Source organism: Odontesthes bonariensis, chromosome 16 (assembly GCF_027942865.1).
Source record: "Odontesthes bonariensis isolate fOdoBon6 chromosome 16, fOdoBon6.hap1, whole genome shotgun sequence".
Lineage (NCBI taxonomy): Eukaryota > Metazoa > Chordata > Actinopteri > Atheriniformes > Atherinopsidae > Odontesthes > Odontesthes bonariensis.
Window position 1 is genome coordinate 22,944,956 of NC_134521.1, and position 18,452 is coordinate 22,963,407.

General features: G+C 42.6%; 1 protein-coding gene across 2 annotated transcripts; it reads left to right on the forward strand.

The window, feature by feature from the left end:
• Positions 1 to 6,113: 6,113 nt before the first annotated feature.
• Positions 6,114 to 17,640, forward strand: pitx1 (paired-like homeodomain 1). Of its 2 annotated transcripts, XM_075486627.1 has the most exons (5): positions 6,114 to 6,253; positions 7,226 to 7,280; positions 12,130 to 12,279; positions 13,337 to 13,539; positions 16,432 to 17,640. In XM_075486627.1, exons 2-5 carry the CDS (start codon positions 7,235 to 7,237, stop codon positions 16,978 to 16,980), a joined length of 948 nt encoding a protein of 315 aa, XP_075342742.1. In that variant the 5' UTR covers positions 6,114 to 6,253; positions 7,226 to 7,234; the 3' UTR covers positions 16,981 to 17,640. The 2 variants fall into 2 exon arrangements, with proteins under 2 accessions (XP_075342742.1, XP_075342743.1); XM_075486628.1 differs by lacking the exon at positions 12,130 to 12,279.
• The last annotated feature ends 812 nt before the right edge of the window (positions 17,641 to 18,452 follow it).

The window sequence follows — 18,452 nt, forward strand, 5'->3', positions numbered from 1 at the left end:
CAGTGCTATGTGCTGCTCCAAAGGCCAGAATCCAGATGTTGGAGAGAGACGGTAAATAAAACGATCTATCAAAGCTGGAAAAGGGCAGGGTGGGGAGATAATTTTTTTTAAGAGTTTTTGTCATTCAGCTATTATTGAAAGCCCAAATTCTATATGATTAGCCAAATTTTCAGAAAGTACAGCATCAAGTAGACTCCTAGGTCCTGGAGAAATTCCCTCAGTGAGTCAAATCAGGACTTTAATCCCACTTGGGAAAACATGGATATTCTATTACCATTTGCTCATTTTAGCTCAGAGTGTTCCTGAATACAAAACAGGCCTTTTCCTCTGGATTAGCTTTTATCATTTATGGATGCAGGTGGATTGAAGGGATAAACAGATATGGAAGCCTCATTGTGGAATAAATATCTAAGGCTTAAAGTCTTAAGGTGCAGAACATAGTGATGGTTTATTGTTTAAGGCCTCTGCTTGTGGCCATGAACTCCTGCTGGTGTGGGACTAAGTCCTGGAGGACACGATTGCATGCCCCCGCTGCTGTTACGCCTTTCTCAGATTTCTGTCGGCTCGATAAACAGAGCTCACCAAAGAGGGTGGAAAACTCAAGTTTCACAAACACATTTTCACAATAGATAATGAGTTCACTGCTGTATCAAACTGGAACAGCTGGAATAAAGCATTGTTTTTTTACAGCAGCTGGAAAAAAACACAGGACCTCACTTCACTCCAAATGAGGCCTAAAAGATTCACATGAATTCACAAATTAGATTCTGCTGACTTGTTTGAAAAAAGACAAGAGCTAGATCTTGTGTTGTGATCTCAGCCTCATTAGGTTGATGTACATGAGAAACTTATTTGCTGTCTGCTGACACTGCTTGGGATGTAATTTAGTTGAAGTGTGTCTCTCTGCCATTTTAGTTGCATATTTTTTTAAACAAGTCAGATCCTTGATGTCGTGGACACTTTGTTTCCCCTAAATTCTCCTATTTGTTTTGTTCGTGGGAGGGGCCAAGGGGTTCAGGTGCAATGCGAGCTTGGTGGCCGCCAAAGGCGGAGACCTTGGCGGTCTGATCCTCGGCTACTGAAGCTGGCTCTTGAGACGTGGAACGTCACCTCTCTGTTGGGGAAGGAGCCTGAGCTGGTGCGCAAGGCTGAGTGGTTCCGGCTAGATATAGTCAGACTCACCTCGACGCATGGCTTGGGCTCCGGAACCAGCCTCCTTGAGAGGGGTTGGACTCTCTTCCACTCTGGAGTTGCCCGTGGTGAGAGGCGCAGAGCAGGTGCGGGCATACGTATTGCCCCCCGGCTGTGCACATGTACATTGGGGTTTACCCAAGTGGATGAGAGGGTAGCCTCCCTCCACCTTAGGGTGAGGGGACGAGTCCTGACTGTTGTTTGTGCTTATGCACCAAACAGCAGTTCAGAGTACCCACCCTTTTTGGAGTCCCTGGAGGAGGCACTGGAGACTGCTCCTGCAGGAGACTCCCACGGTGTTGACGGTGGTGCACCGTCAACACCGTGCATGGTGAGGGTGGGGCTCTGCTGACCTCAACTGGGGATGTTATGAGTCGGTGGGGGGAATACTTCAAGGGCCTCCTCAATCCTACCGACACGCCTTCCGATGAGGAAGCAGAGTTGGGGAGCTCGGACGTGGGGCCTCCCATTTCTGGGGCTGAGGTTGCCGAGGTGGTCATAAATCTCCTCGGTGGAAAGGCCCCGGGGGTGGATGAGGTCCATGAGGATGCTGTAGGGCTGTCTTGGTTGACATGCCTCTGCAGGGGCTGTTCGGTCTATGTATTACCAGTGTCAGAGTTTGATCCATATTGCCAGCAGTAAGTCGGACATGTTTCCGGTGAGGGTTGGACTCTGTCAAGGCTGCCCTTTGTCACCGATTCTGTTCATAATTTTTATGGACAGAATTTCTAGGCGCAGCCAGGGCGTTGAGGGAGTCCGTTTTGGCGACCTCAGAATCGGGTCTCTGCTTTTTGCGGATGATGTGGTTCTGTTTGCGTCGTCGGGCCGTGACCTTCAGCTCTCACTGGAGCGGTTCGCAACCGAGTGTGAAGCGCCTGGGATGAGAATCAGCACCTCCAAATCCTCCAATCCTCCAAAAACACCTCTGGGTCCCCCCAGAAGAGTTGGAGGAAGTGGCTGGGGACAGGGACGTCTGGGTTTCTCTGCTCAAGCTGCTGCAACTGTAACCCGATCCCCGGAGAATGGATGGATGGATATTGGGTATCTTTGGGAAATCTGGTAATAGTTTTTTTTTTTATTGGAACCACCAGTAAGTTTGAATCAATAAAGAAATTAATGAAGATCCACTTCCTATTCACAGCAGCACTCTGTAATGTAAGGAAAACATATTGCAGAACTGTTGTCTTTTTTCTACATTTTAGTTGCTACCTCAATTTAAGCAATGGCTAATGGATATCACCGGCCAGTGCTAGACTTGTTTTTTGGACATGCACTGGCTACACGGGAAGCCCAGAAATATCAGCCATTCCCCTAAGAAGCTAAGTCAGACCAGAGCTGATGGGTTTCAAGACTGCTTAAGGACTGTGTGTGACTTTTAAAATGATGCTTTGCTTTGGTTCATTGCTGATTGGTCTTGTAAATAGAGGTAACATCCAGAAGTTGAGGAACTTTTGAACTGATCAGAATCTCAAAACATTGAATTTGTGGAGATCATAAAAACAGAAACTAATGAAGATGACTGTAATGGAAAGACATTTTAAGACAAACTGGTCAAACTGTGGTGATCACAAAATGCTCCCTAAGCTGTCCGTTTTGGTGGTTAGCTGTTGTAGAGAAAGGAAGCTTCACTTTAAGCTGCATAATGTTTATGCTTTGAAGAAAAACTGGAAGCTGGATGTCCGATTTTCATCAGCACTAAGCCAAAGACAGCTGCTGAGTGGGAAAGAAGGGATGATGCCTCCTCTTGAAATGATGATCTATGCTCCAGACCTGTTTACTTTGGTAATCTCCGAGTCCTGTGTAATCAAAACATCACTAATTTCATTGCCGATTGGAAACGATGACATCTGCGTAAGACACTCTTCAAGGGGGACCCTTCAAAAGGGAAGCAGCCATTCCTCACAATAGCTCCAGTGATGAGGATGACTTCATCCTTTTCCGCTCACATGTTTTGAAGAGGGTATACATCCATAGTCATGGAAACTTTATGTAATAAATAGCCCTGCAATACTGTCTAACAAGCTGTTGTGTATCTGAGCATCCAGGCAGGCTGGCTCGGGTGTTTGTCTTGTCGACATGAAGACGAACTCTCTGGCTTTGCTCTTAGTTTTTCTTAGTTGGAAAAACGTATTTGACGTAACAAAAGGCTGTCGAGCTGCCCAGTGTCAAGCTCACAAAACCCTCCTGATTGATTCTGCAGTCTGGATGACACACTATTCAAAAGCACTTCTCCGCTCTTTACCAGTCAGAAACAGGCCTTACATACTAATGCCAACAGCTCTGCTTAACTGTGATGGCCCTCAGTGGGAAGCTTGGACAGAGTTAGTGATAGAAAGACCATAGTTAAGAAAACCCCAAAGAAAGAAGCCCTCTTTTTTGTGGTTTTGATGTAAAAAGCCAAAACTGCTGGAAATATGAAAACTCATGACTCTGAAGATGTGATAGAGCCTACTTGTATGTTAAATGTCCTGAACACACACACACACACCTACACTAGCCACCTCCTCCGAACTTAATCCAACCCTTGGCAGGGTGTGAGCTTGTTTTCCACCTTCCCAGCTTTTATCAGCCTCTGTTATTTAGGAATAACTATTTACGTGGCAGAGGTGACCATCAGACAGGTCCTGGCCACAGACTCACATCTCCTCCCGGTTCACGCACACACACACACACTAAATGGACTAAATAATCCCTCCACCTATTTACACAGGAGAGAAGAGGCCACGGCCTCACCTTCAGGGTACTACTTAACTCCTCGAAGTCACTCGTTGAGTAATCACAGCATTCTCCTGCCTACTGCCTGATTACAGTGTGTGCATGTGTGCGCATCAGTGTGTGCGAGGGTAAAAGACTCATTATTTAGCAATGCAGGCCTCACAGGTAGACAATTACACAGGCTGATACTGACTATTATAACTATTTTGTGGGTACAGTTCCATTCTAGCTGGGGTCAGTATTGAGCCACAGTACAAGTGTGTACTTGTGGCTCTAATCAAGAAAGGTGCAGGTCTTAATGAACATATACTCATCATTTGGTCATACTCAGCAGTTAATGCTCTCAAAGTGCGTCAAAGCTGTTGTCTTCTATTCAAATTAATATCAGTCTCAATTTTGACTTAAGCAAGAGCCGCTCCTGACTGTAGTAACCTTCTGGCATTCAAAGACAAGTGTTCAAATTGTCTCTCTGAGTTGTATCACAATCTCACCTGCGTGTAGGAAAAACATGGGCTCTTCTTTTTGAGGAGTACGCTGACATACTCCTAAAGGGGAAAAACAGCTGACGTGAGGAGAGTTGAGAGCCTTCGGAGCTCCATAGAAAGGAGGACTGAGGGAGGCCCGCAGCGCCCCTTTAATCCCTTCAGGATCCCTCTCTCAGAGCCGGGCTTTGCTTTGTGCGCAGCTCTTGGCTGGGTTAAAAAGGAAAGTATAAGAGTGCGACAAATTTCACACTTTCTCTCATGTCACAGGCCAAAAGAAACTGCGTGCGTGGAGATGGAAATATCCTTTTCCACACGGACACTGCGACGAAACTCCACAAATTGCCCAGCGGGCGTTTAAAATCTGGCCTGAAAGAGTATTTTATCTCAAATATTGACTTTACAACAAAGATGATATGGACTAGTAAAAGCTTCCCAGATTTTTCTGTTACAGGGATTTAAGTTGATTTTAGTTACTTATTTAATTTTCACTTAAGCGATTTGATTAGAAGTCTTCAGGATCGAGTCAATCTGCGGCTCACAATACTTTAATCTCTGTAGGCTCTCCGCGGCCTTCTTTCTTACTTTGCCTTTTTAGGCTTTTGTCTATTAATCTGTTCAATGCTGCAGTGCTTACCTGACCTAAATCGCCCGTTTATTTGCTTTCACTAAAAGATTGTTGTTTTTTTTGGCCTCGTGTTTTTTACCCTTCTTGCCTCTCCGCTGCTGAGCTCCACCGCAGCTCCCAAACAAAGGCTCGAGTCGACTGTTTTCATCTGTCTGCTTTTCTCAGAAAACATTAGCCTAATTATTTCCTGGATTACGTCACTTGATTTTTTTTTTTTAAGATTGCAAACCCTTATTCTGCCGCTTTGCCATATTTTCTGAATAAGCCACAAAACAAATCAAATGGTATAAATAAATTGTTTTATTAGCAGGACAAAACAACGCAAAACATTGTGAAAGCCCATTCTGTTAGGGCCTTTAACTGCAATGATCAGATCTTTTTTTTTTTTTTTTTAATTTAGATCTTTATTTCCTTTTTTGTAGATTCGGTTAGTGTGAGGGAAGAATATTGCTTTCTAAGTTGCACAAGGAACAGAGAGAATTCTACATATCTCTCGAAATAATGACAGCCAACATGATGTGTTACGGAGATACAATTTATCTGATGAGTCAAAAGAGTAGCCTACAGCAAAGTGCCAAAACGAAAATGTGGGACATGTTTTAGCCTCCAGTCAGAAGACCATAGCGAAAAAAGATTATTTTCCAGCATTGGCGGTTTTTAAGTCTAAGAAAACTGTGGGGGGTCCGTTCAGGCGCATCACAAAAAGTCCCAAAGAAATTAATTTATTTTTTTAGTCATCATCATTTAATCAACATTTTCATTCATGATCATTATGTTTGTTGTGTTTCAATGATTTCAATCGTTATTATATGTAAAGTATATCCTGCTTAAGTTGTACTCAAATATTTGAGAAGTTTGAACAAAAATAAATTTTCAAAAAATAAAAGAAATAAAAATGAGGATTCATGTAAATGAAGACACAGAAGGTGTAGGAGGATGAATAGTGTGACAGTGGGGAGGAGGCGAAGTGTCGGTAGCGAGTCGAGGGGTGGGGGGTGGGAGGTGGGAGGTGGGGTGAGTGTGTGTGTGTGTGGGGGTGATGTGACGTCAACATGAGGCGTGCAGCGGAGCTTTGTTGAAGAAAACCAAGACAGCGAAGCAGAAGTATCCAAAGCGCTGATTACCGCAGACGCAGCATTTACGCGCGGGCGACTCTAAAGTGGACTTACTGAACACCTGCATGGGGACACTGTGAGGCTTTATTTCTTTTTTCTCTTTCGTCTGCTGGAACCAACTGGTGAGTAAAACGCGCACCTTGTCTGTTAACTCCGCGAATTTTGGCTATTGGAAACTGACAAGAAACTGTCATCTCGCTGGCATCGTTTCAGGCGTCAAAAGTTAGAAATACGAATCAAAGATAGTTCCATGATTAAGGTGAAAATATAAAGATCTGAATCATTTAAGCAGAGTATGTTGTCGGTTAGTTGGAGGCCATAGAGACTGAGGACCGTAAAGGGGCCGAAGGTCGTGTGGATGGAGCTTTACGCACGGCAGAGATCTCTGGAATTTATACAGAAACGTCGCTTTCGAAAAAATATATTTAGATTGAGTGGTGTTCTGATGTGGCTGAGCACTGATATCAGATAGATGCAGCATGCAGGCTGCTTCAGCTTAGTGAAATTAAGGGAAAATAGGAGTGAAGAGCAAGCGTGCGCGCGCTCTTAAGGGACAGAGGGCTGGTGACAGAAGATTTACTGAGGACATAAAAGCAGCAAAGGGATTCCTGTAGATAAGAGGGGCTCTGTGTGAGTGTGTGTGTGTGTATAGTGTCATGGCAAAGGTAAACTTTATGTCTATAATGCTGGGTTAGGGATGTCATGCGGGCCCTAAGCATCAAGGGTACGGACTAAGTAAATCATGGGATGGCATTTGGTGAAAGGCTGTTTGATGCAGAGCTGCTACAGAGTAAAAACACATTTTTCATTTTACAGGTTTTGTTCTTCTTTTTATTGGCCTCGTTCTTGGGATTTTTTTTTCTTTCTAATCTGTTCTAAAACAATGTTTAGGGTTTCGGAAAAGGACGCAGACCATGAAGATACTAGCTTATTGTTTGCTCTTACACCTTAACACCATGTCGGTTTAAACCAACTTTAATTTACTCAGTATATATTTGCTAAATCTGATCATACCAACATTATTGGCTTCAAGAATAAAAAATGAGTTTTGCTTTTCACTTTTTAAGTAACCACGTCCTTCTGTGTTTTTCCAGGGAACTGGAATGGAACTGAATCTGTCGAAGAATGTCATTTCCTGTGCGGACTCAGGTAAGACTTGTAATCTTCTCATTTAAACATTTAAAAAAAGTTTTGATAGAATTAAGAGTTTTGAATAATGCGATCGTGTCCACCGGAGTAAAAAAAAACAACATAACTTGATCGTGGGAATCTGTGGTAAAACGATAGGATGCTGTTTGGTTGGGACCAAAGACCCATCTTGTTATAGGTTAAATTCAGCAGCACTCTGTTGTCTCAAACATCTGCTTTTAGAGCTTATAAGTGTCATAAGTGGATAGTTAATAAGGGCTGGCATGCTGATATGCGGAATAACCAAATGGAGACTTGAAAAGGTGCAGAAATCAAGCAAAAACAAACATAACCAGTTTCACAATGTACCAAATTGTTGAAAGTCGGGTTTCACTCACATAGTAATCTGCTTTATATTATGTTGCTGGTTTCTGATGATTTCCTGACGCGATGTTTTGTCTGAAAAATAAATGAGAGAAAAAAAACGTGAAGCCAGATGGAGACCAAGAGACAAAGGTTCTGTTCAGAGGGGAGAATAGTTCTTGCAATATTTTCTTTTTGAAATTACTTAGTTTTAGCTCAAACTAAAAGCAGGCTTTCTGAGTTTAATAACTGACCAAATCATAAGAGACAAAGGCGGAAAATTCTGTCCTCAAAATTCCATAATAGCTGTAATATGGGGCATTTAAGGAACATGAGGCTGAAACTTTTTCTGTGGAACTCTTTTTTAATAACTGTAAACTGTCACTTATAATCCATAGTTTCAGTTTATGTAAAGGTTTGTCACAATACTCATTTGACAGTTTTCACCAATAGTTATAGGGATTGATGAGATTTCAGCTCTTTTGCATTCTTTTAATGGTATTGGTTTCTGGTGCTTTCTAAGCCTAAAACGTTTTTTTGTTCTTTATGCGTTTATATTGCCACACTTCGAGGAGTAATTGTTTGGTGAACTGGCTTAAATTCAACGAGGAATAAGTCTTTAGAAAGAAATCCCACATACTGCCACACTGTAATAATTTTTTCTCATGCGTGTATTCCTGCTGGTCACTGGCGCTTGTTTTATATAGGCTACACCTGCATTCCCTCTGTAGGTTGTTTTTTCGGTTGTCAGACTCCTGGTCAAACAGACCTTGGACTGAGCAGGGAAACCATCACCAAGGCAATAATCAGCTCTGTCCTTCTCCAGTTACCCACCGTGTCCAGTTACATCTCCGCTGCTGTCCTGCCTTTGAATCCGCTCGCCAACTTCAATTTTCTATATGCTTTGTTTTTCGACCCCGTGGTTAGCTTTGCTGTGCTTGCTTGTCCAGAAGCAGAGAAAAAAATACACCGAGACTGTACTTTTGTGTGTGTTCGGTGTGTGATTAATGGCGTTCGCCAAGTTTATTTTCACTTCTTGGAGGAAAAATATGAGTGTTTGCATTGCAACTGGCCTTTAACCTGTCCTGCCGGATGGAAAGGCTTTTTAACTCATCCATCACACGCAAGTGCCCTCCAGAGCAGAGGAGGAGCAGGGCGCGGGCAGGGGTGGAAGCTGAGGAGGCTGGTTATTTAGATTACCCCCATCTATCAGGCTGCTGTGGGGGACAGAGGAAGGTAGACTTCACCAGAGCTCTGCTGTGTCAAATCTCCATATGCTGTAAATCCCATAATATTCCAATGGGGACCTGAGAGGTCATTGGGTTTATTGTGATGTTTGTGCTGCGTCGGATTTAAGCTGTAATCTATTGCAGCTGTTTTATGAGTTACGCGTTTTGCCAGTTGTGGAAGATCTGTTTATAAATGTTATATAGTGATGTTATTTACCTCATATGAATCAAGTGCAATATAAAAATCACCTTGTACTGTCTCACAAGTGTCCTCAACAATAAACGGATAGGCGTACCCAATAACCTTTCACATATGCTGTTCACCTGCATAGTAAATACCACCTGCTAATGACTGAACCCAGATGATCTATTCAGTTTTAGCATACACTCTCGTCTTTGTGTGACCTACTGTGGTTGACTTGTTTTCTACGCCACAATTCTCCTCAAAAAACATTTTACGCACCTGGCCGCTGCTGTCATCGTAACAGGCAGGTGAGAATGGTTTGATGGACAGAAGCCCTATGGCGCACGAACTGAAGGCAAAATGACAGACTTCAGCTGGAAAAATCAAAACCAACTGACAAGATTATCAAATTAATTGGGCCTATATTCATATAAGTTAATTTACTGGCCAACCCACACATTTAGCCAATAAAGGTCCTCAGATGAATCCTTTTCACTGAAGCAGGTCGTGCACAGAGAGGATGAATGTATGTAGATAGTTCGAGGCGGAACTTGTGTTTTGAAGGGACTTCAAGGGAGTTTTCCTGTTACACAAGGATCCCATGTCAGAAGTCACTGTCATACAATGGCCGAAAAAGCTTGAGACTGGCGCCAGTGACAATCCGAGTTTCAGGCGGTTACAGCCGCGCGCTTTTACCCAACATACGTAGATTACGTATAGACCGAGCTGCAACTCAGCAGGTCGGTCAGTCTCATATTGCAGAAGCACTTGAACTCTGTAATCATCCAGGAAAACTATGTTTTTACTTGACCTCATCCATGTTTTACACCTGATTTTCTGTGTGGGTGTGTTTTTCTAAGAGTCAGTCGACCAGAGGTGATTTTCCACACGAGGTCAATAATGTCAGCGGGTTGAGGAAGCAATGCTTGTTTAATTGGAAATGGAGAAGAAACTATTCCAATAATCGGGTATAAGTAAATATGTCCAAAATCACGCTAAGCAGACGGCCGCACACATATATATATTATTGGCTCACACGCGTTTTTGTATCATCAGATGGAGCCCAGATCCTGTCCAAATGGACCGATAAGGCTTCTCACATGATGGCACACTCGGCTAAACACTCGGCTGGTTTCTCTCAAAAAGCACGTTTTAAAAGTTGTATGTTTTTTGTTTTTTTTTTCTGAAACTGTCGTATGTTTTCCTAAAGTACAGCCCAACCAAGATCACACAACGTCTGGACGAAACTCAGTGGTTCTGCACCTATAGTCGACCTAACCCATGAGGCATTATAGCATATGCACTGGTTTTACATCCTTCAGAGAACATACTAAATGTATGATCAAAATGTTAATATGCGAGTTAACCCCTCAAGACGTGTTTTTAAACCAGAAAAGCATCGAAATATCCTGTCAGCGCATCTCCACAGCTGTTGGGATCTAATTGGAATATTGCGCTCTATGAGACCGTGTTGGGTACGGCAGGAGTCCTAATCATCACAGCGGAGTTAAATTTGAGAAATTCCAGCAGAAATCGTGATTTTACTCCTGCTGAATCAAAACAGTTGATTGGAGAGTAAATGCCATCCTAATAACGAGTCAGATGCTGGTTACCACGTTTTTGCAACAGAAAAGAAAAGCACAATAAATGCATTTTTGAATTTGTCCCACTGGGTCTTTTCGGTTTTCTTTAGAATCTATTGCGTTTTTATAACAAATTCAGCCCAGATAGTATCCAGGGTGAAAGAGGTAAATTCGGTTGATATAAATTGCCCGAATACCTTCCATACTGGTGCAAACAGGTACAAAGGCCGTGATGTGGGGGGGCGCATGTGCCAAACCACTGGCTTGCTGGTTTGTGCGTCAATGCCATCAAACCGGACCGAGGTCAAATCTGTTACCATCAGTAGCCTCATTCACGTGTAACCGGCTGGCATTTTTGCGGTCTATTTGCCATAGTGCGATTGGAAGCCAGTACTAAGAATCGGAGCGCTTGTTGTTGGAGTTTAAATTATTTTTTCTAAAAATGTCTGATCATAAATCAGTGGTTGTCTGGCCACAGAGCATCGCAGAGAGATCTGCTGCCAACCTATTATTGTTGGATCCGTTTGATAGAAACTCCGCCGTTGGTCACAATGATTGGTCAACACACTTCGTAATAATGTGAGACATGACATGTTTTAGTTACCAATTGTCTCTTTGTAGCAGTTCTTGTCAGTTCACAGCGCTCCTCGTTTATACACACAATAAAGTCGACATCATCGCGCACCTTTCACACAGAGTGAACATTAACTGGGCAGGCCCGTGTTAGATGGCAAATGTTTATTCAGCTCGGTACATATCCGAGATATTGCGTGCGTGAGTGTGTAAAGAAGCGCACCCAGCAGCCTGAAGCTTGATACATTTCAAACATGCCTCCGCGAATAAAAGGCCCGTTTCATTCCCAAATAGCGCGGCATTACGCTGTCCCCGTGAGTGAAAAATGAGCGCTGAAAAAATATAGGCTATAGCCTTTATAGATATATACAGAGGTATACAAGTGAATTAACAAGTGGTGGATTCAATTAGGCCTCCGTGCATCTGAAACAGCTCGTCTCCCGTCGTGCATGACAAGTAAAGCAGCCTAAACGTTGCATTAATTAACAGCACTTCTTTCATTTGTTTTAGCTCGACGTCAGACTATCTTGTCTGAGTGGATTTCTTGCAGCGGGCAGGTTAAGTGGGTGGGACTCGCTCGTTTTGGGGAGGTTAAACGCAGCAGATGGGTGGGTCTCTTGTGTGAGATCGGGAGCTTCTTCTCAGTCAGATCAGGCAGAAGCTCTTCCTTGCAGAGTGTAGAAGGAGGGTGCAACGGGCCGTCACTGCTGCAAAGGAGGAGAACGCGGCTCTGTGTGTGTTTTTTTTAACGTCCTCAAAATCGGCTTCTCCGTGGAAGAACCAAATTCTCGAGGAAATTCTCCCCGCATGGTTCAGCCGCTCATGCCGCGGTGTGTGTCTGACAGCGGGTGGATCTTTAGTAGCGTAGCTGTTGAGGACAGCTGTGTGATTCCCAGGACTCACCCCGTTTCTTCTTTTTACGCATCCTTCTCTTCAAGGTGGAATGAATTTGGACAGAATTGCAGAGGCAGTGAGAGCACCGCCGCCCCGCGACGTGACCCCCGCGTTTCATTTACAGAGAACTTCAAACAGCAGCCGAGAAACTTTAGAGAACTCAAGCAGCGAGTCTTCAGACACAGAGTTGGCAGGTACACTGAGTGCTTTTAGTTACTCGATTCCTTGTTCTTAGCGCTTCTACAGTTTTCTTTCTTAAGTAGATTCACAGTGGATTTACTGTCAGAGACACTTCCCGGACAGTCTGCCGGTACAGAAAATGGAAACAGGATTTTTAATGTCCCAGTTTTTTTTGGTTTTTTTTGCTCGTGTATTCATCTAATACACCAAAACAGCTTGGCAGCTAATCTTACTTAGGTCTTTTCTGCTTTCTGGTTTGATGAACAGAACCACCAAGGGGTTAGAGTCCAGTTTCTATATAGTTACACCCCATTTTTTGTTTATTACGCTGGCTGAAAGTCACACTTGGCAGGATTCGGGACTCTGTCACGGAAAAATGTGCAGAAGAGCCTGGCCTGCAGTCAGCGAATGCATTAAAATACACCATAAATACTGGGGCCATCCACCAATCTAAATTAAAAGCCAGGTGGTTTTTATTAACCTCAACTTTGCCACATGTAAAAAAAAACAAAGGCTTTTCTTCTACGGATCTGTGAACACGAAGGGAAAAAATGGGATTTCTCTGTCTCTCGCTGAAGTGGGTTTATGGGTTATTTTTAAGCTGCTTTATGATTTTGTCAAACGGTCAAGATGTATTGTTTTTTTTTGTGACTGGATTTTGCACGTGGACCATTCTTAATTTTGGTGAGGCAATCTTGTTAAGTCAATAGAAGAAAGCAGTAGGGAAATAAGAGTGGACAGGTCTGGTCGTGAAGCTCTGCAGCGAAAACCGAGCAGATTTAAGTTTGTTTGTAAAAATGAATACAAAACTCCCCGGCAAGTTCAATATGTTAATATTTGGCTTCAATTGTACTCTGTCTTGTGAATATCATTTTAATGAAGAAAACTCTAAATGTAGCCTATAATCTTGCATTTACTTATTTCATGTTACAAGGCCATTGTTGTTTTTGCACTTTGATGACCTTGAGCCTTCTCTGAATTACCTAAATATTTCAGGACAAATACTAACCTCTTTAAACTGGATTATAGTGTTGCAAAGAGTGTTTTTTCACCTCATCGTGTTATCCACAGAAAAGGAGAGGAGCGCTGAGCACAGGAGCGATGACGGGAACGCGGACGACCCCAAGAAGAAGAAGCAGCGACGGCAGCGGACTCACTTCACCAGCCAGCAGCTTCAGGAGCTGGAAGCCACCTTCCAGAGGAACCGCTACCCGGACATGAGCACCAGGGAGGAGATTGCCGTGTGGACGAACCTGACCGAGGCTAGAGTGCGGGTAAGATGCCAGCAAGCAGGCCTGCAGGTCGTGCGTAAAGTGCGCGTAAAGACGATTCAAGAAAAGCCGTTAATCTCAAACGAAGCTATGTGAAATTTAAGCACTTGAGGAAAGTACAATTTTGAGTAAGTGAGTGTATAATTCATAAGCGTAATACTTAGAAGAAAATAGATTAAATTGTATTTCAGAAGTCTTTTAAAAAATCTTAAAATGACAAAAACCAAACCCAGCAACAGGGCACTTTTTTATTTTTATGCAAAATGTATCATATGCATTTAAAGGCATGGTACTCCATAACATCATTAAGTATTTCTGTCGAAAGAAAAGACAAAGCATTTAAATGCATGTCTAACTCTTTTCGATGTATGTATTTATCTTTTTTCGTCATTTGTAGGCTCGGCATGAGCGATCTGTGTTCTCACGGACGTCACAATCCAGCCTCTGAACAGAATTCGTGTAAAATGCCCATAAAACCAAATATGTGACATAACGTAGATACCGGTTTATAAGATCTGCTGACAAGAAACTGGGAGATTTTTTTTGTGCGTTAACAGCAAAAAGTTGCAGTCATCCCTGACTGTGAGCCGCGGCGCATCCAAAAACTAAATCTCCCGTTATGAGGCCGACACTGCACGTTCTCACACACAAACACACACAAGTTAACAAATATCATGTTGAAATTTTAACAGAAATGCGCGTCCCTTTTAACTCTTGGGATTTACACGTCCTTACTGAGGGTGCATCCTCAGTAATGGGTTATTTGTCTTTTGATGACATCACCAGACAGGACACTTGTGTTGTACCTTGCAGGTGACCATTCGTGTCGCTAAGTCTGCAGCTGTGCAGTGAACACAAGAGCAGCAAGTGATGACATTTACCCGGCGAGAATGTTTTAAGTTTAGAAAAAGAAAGAAATATAGATGCGTGCGTTAAACACAACGCATGTACAGTTGGTTTTCATTGACAGCAAGTGGCGCCTGAGAGCGCGCCTCTGCAAAATCCACAGTCTCAAATTGCATAAAAACCTCATGCAGCTTTTTTAAAGTGCCGGGGGTAGAGTCTCAGAAAAAGCTGATTTGTATGTGAGGAGCCTAAAGAGGGAGGGAGGGGATATCTAACAGTGCTGCCTTTTATTGGAGAGGAATAAAAAGAAAAGACTGTAAAGAGCGTTGCGTGACAGGAGCAGCCCTAATATCACCGGTCATTTGTTAAAATGTGACATTTTTAGATGTTTGCAGACGCCTGCTGAGTGCTTATTTAATTAAATGTGAGACTGTTTGAGTTACGATGCGTGGACGTTATACAATCTTTTAATCTATAAAGTTTAATTACGTTTTTTAGCTCGTTAAAAACTATATTAAAAAAAAACTTTTCTTCTTCTGCTGGCTGAGCTGTGAAATGCGTCCCGCGTGTTTCCTCCACAGCTCTCTGTCACGTCACCCACGTCTTTGCCTGCTCCCCGAGCGGCTATAAATAGCACCCGCGGGTTGTTCTGATGGTTCCCCTTGTAAAAAAAAAATTCTACAGTGAATTTAAACAAAAAAAAAGTGTGCAGTCTCGTGGAGAATTGTGCCAGGTCACGATAAGGCGTGAAGATATCCAGAGATGCGTTTCTGACTCATCTGTGGCCACACAGTATGCTGTATTACGTGTGAGGCAAACCTGTTGGGTTTGTTTTACTCAGCGTGACCTACTAACTTAAAAATCATTCTCATCTGACTGTTGGGAACGAGGTAGGAAAATGAACATCATTAAGCTTCCCGGGTGATTGAGCAGGCAGACTATTGTATTAGATTGATGTCGTTATTCATACGACATAACCAATTTTAAACATACATTTACATAAAACAGTAAAACAGCAACAGTAATTAAAAAAAGGTGTTTTGTTTTTAAAGAGTCGTTTCATCGGATGAATTTGACGACCAAAAGCAGAAAAGGCCCCTGTAATCTGAGTCAGGTTTCAGAAGAAAACCTGGAAGACTGTGAGGATTTTAGTTTAAGACTTAGGATCGAGTCCAGGCTGATGTGTTCCCGAATTCTTTACACTCTGACACAAATCAGGCAAGAAGCAGGCGCTCAAAAGGCTGGAGACACGATTTCACTGGAAAGGAAATATTATATATACTATTTTCTTTTATTTGAAATACATAAACACTTTTGTATGAACAGCTAAAAAAGAAAAAAAGAAGAAACTCCACATTTCTTCGAAGGATGACGAGGGAAATCAATCTCTAAATTACTTAAAGGATCAGCTGAAAGTACATGTGGCAGATCAACTGAAATGACTAAACAAATGTGTGTGTGTGTGTGTGTGTGTGTGTGTGTGTGTGTGTGTGTGTGTGTGTGTGTGTGTGTGTGAGTGTGTGTGTGCGTGTGTGTGTGTGTGTGTGTGTGTGTGTGTGTGTGAGTGTTGTTTTTTCTTTTTTAAATATATTACTCCTCCAAATTTATAAAATACCTTTCAACCGAATCGTTTTATTTGAAGATAACTTTCAAACACAGTTAAAATAACGACGAAGATAAATAAAAAGATCACTGATTTAGATTATTTTTCTTTTACTTTTTAACATCAGTTTGTATTTTGTGTTATAAATGTGGCCTAAACTTCAGCACATCCTGGAGGCTTCTGCAGTTTCTTCTCACTAAAATGAAAGATCTCTGCGTGCGCAAGAGTTCTGTTTGTGCACGTGAAATGAGGGCAACATAGACACAAAGTGCTTTTTTTCTATTTCTATTGAAAGAAGGTTTTACAGCTTTACACCAAACAGCAGAGTTTTTGGGGGATTTTTTTTAACACCGTTTGAGGGGACTGTCACCCAGTAACGCCTCGCGTGTAACCGACTTCCTGAGCTGCGCTTTGAACGCGCGTAGTAACGCGTGTGTCTCTTGCAGGTGTGGTTCAAAAACCGTCGGGCTAAGTGGAGGAAGCGGGAGCGGAACCAGCAGATGGACCTGTGCAAGAACAGCTACCTGCCGCAGTTCAGCGGCCTCATGCAGCCGTATGACGACATGTACCCAGCTTACACCTACAACAACTGGACCAACAAGGGCCTCACCCCGGCGCCACTGTCCACCAAGAACTTCACTTTCTTCAACTCCATGAGTCCCCTCACTTCCCAGTCCATGTTCTCAGCGCCCAACTCCATCTCCTCCATGACCATGGCCTCCGGAATGGGCCACTCCGCCGTGCCGGGCATGCCCGCCCCGGGTCTCAACAACATCAGCAACTTGAATGGGATCGGAACTTCTGGCATCAACTCAGCCATGTCGTCGTCCACGTGTCCGTACGGGCCTCCCGGCTCTCCGTACAGCGTTTACAGGGACACTTGCAACTCCAGCCTGGCCACTCTCAGACTCAAGTCCAAACAGCATCCAACATTTGGATACAGCGGCCTGCAGAGCCCCGGCTCCAGCCTGAACGCCTGTCAGTACAACAGCTGACTGGCTAAACGCGGGGCTTAAAGGTTGCAAATCTAAATCTAAATTTAAATGTGTGAGCTGAACGGACGCCGGGGTCGGAGCTTCTGGGCTACCTGCAGATGGGAAAGAAAAAATCAAAGACAACTGAACTGGAATCGTTTCAGTCAGTTTTCAAAGAGAGAGAAAAGTGGATTATGCGGGTTACATTTGTTGCGGTGAACTTGCACAACATTTTAAATGTCCAGGTGTTTTTCTTTTTCTTTTTCTTTTTCTTTTTTAAGATGAAGACGTGTTACATTGCTGCATTGTACATATCTGAATGTAAATATATACAGGTCTAACATATGAAACAGACGATGGGATTTTTTTTTCTGTGCTTTCTAGCTTGCTTTTGAAGACTGAGAGAGGGTCTCGACAAAGAACAAGGATTTGCAACAAAAATAGATAAATAAATTAAATAAATGTGTCATGCATGATGAAACCAAAGTCGATTAGGGAAAAAAGAAGAAAAAAAATCCTGTCCACACTGTACATATTTCAAACCGCTTTCTGAGTGCTTTCTGTTTACCGCATATGCTGAGTGCCACCAGTTTGACTCGTTTGAAATGCTTTTCATTTTGTTTGCTGACGAATAATAATAATAATAATAATGATAATAATAAAAACGCATGTTTAACTTGACATTTGTACGATAAGACTTTGCAGAAGTTCATTAGTCTAAAGTGTATACAGGTGATTCAAAGTCCTTATGTGTTTTATGGTAACATGTTTGTTTGAATAAACTCCAGAAAAAAAAGAGGTTTATTTCAAGTACATGTTGTAGAGGAGTCTTTGTTGGACGAGACGAACCGCTGAGCTCCAGTTTTATGGGAGCAAAACAAATAACTTGGTTCAACGTGTTACCAGACTTATTGACTCAGTTTAAAACGATTACTATTCTCAATAGCAGACATATATTTACACATTATTTTATTAAGATTGAAGCTTTCTCCTGTAGTTTAGCGCTCTTTTTCCATAAACCATACCTCTCTCTATCTCTATATCCACTGAAATTTGCAGTCCTCACGATCATGCTTTTAAAGGCTCCCCCATTATTGAGCATTTGGTAGGCTAAGTGAGATTACACCTTTAAACCAACACACGGTCCTGAAAATCAATGCGTTGGTAATGTTTTATGTTGCTGTGAATAGCCCATTTAAACAGATTTATGCTTATTTACCCCGTTCATTCTGTTAAAAAGAGAGAGATTAGATCGGTATTCTTCTTCTAGACGTGTGAGCCTCACTTTTTAGATTGATGCAGGTCTGTGGCGGCAGAGCTGATTTACAATTTAAAATTCCCTGAGCTCAGTTCAGATGTGAGTTGAAGGAGAATCATACCTGCCGAGCTAATGTGGAAACATTGAGCCTTGATTGCGTATCCAGCCTATTTACGGAAACAGTGCCTGTATGTTCACATTATGGGCTTTTCAAAGAACGACACAAATGCGGGTT

Excerpts from the sequence above, each read along its gene's own strand:
- pitx1 (XM_075486627.1), top strand. The coding sequence starts at position 7,235 with ATGGAACTGAATCTGTCGAAGAATGTCATTTCCTGTGCGGACTCAG. Across the intron at positions 7,281-12,129 it reads CATTTCCTGTGCGGACTCAG|GTGGAATGAATTTGGACAGA; the intron begins GTAAGACTTGTA and ends CTTCTCTTCAAG. Across the intron at positions 13,540-16,431 it reads TGACCGAGGCTAGAGTGCGG|GTGTGGTTCAAAAACCGTCG; the intron begins GTAAGATGCCAG and ends TGTCTCTTGCAG.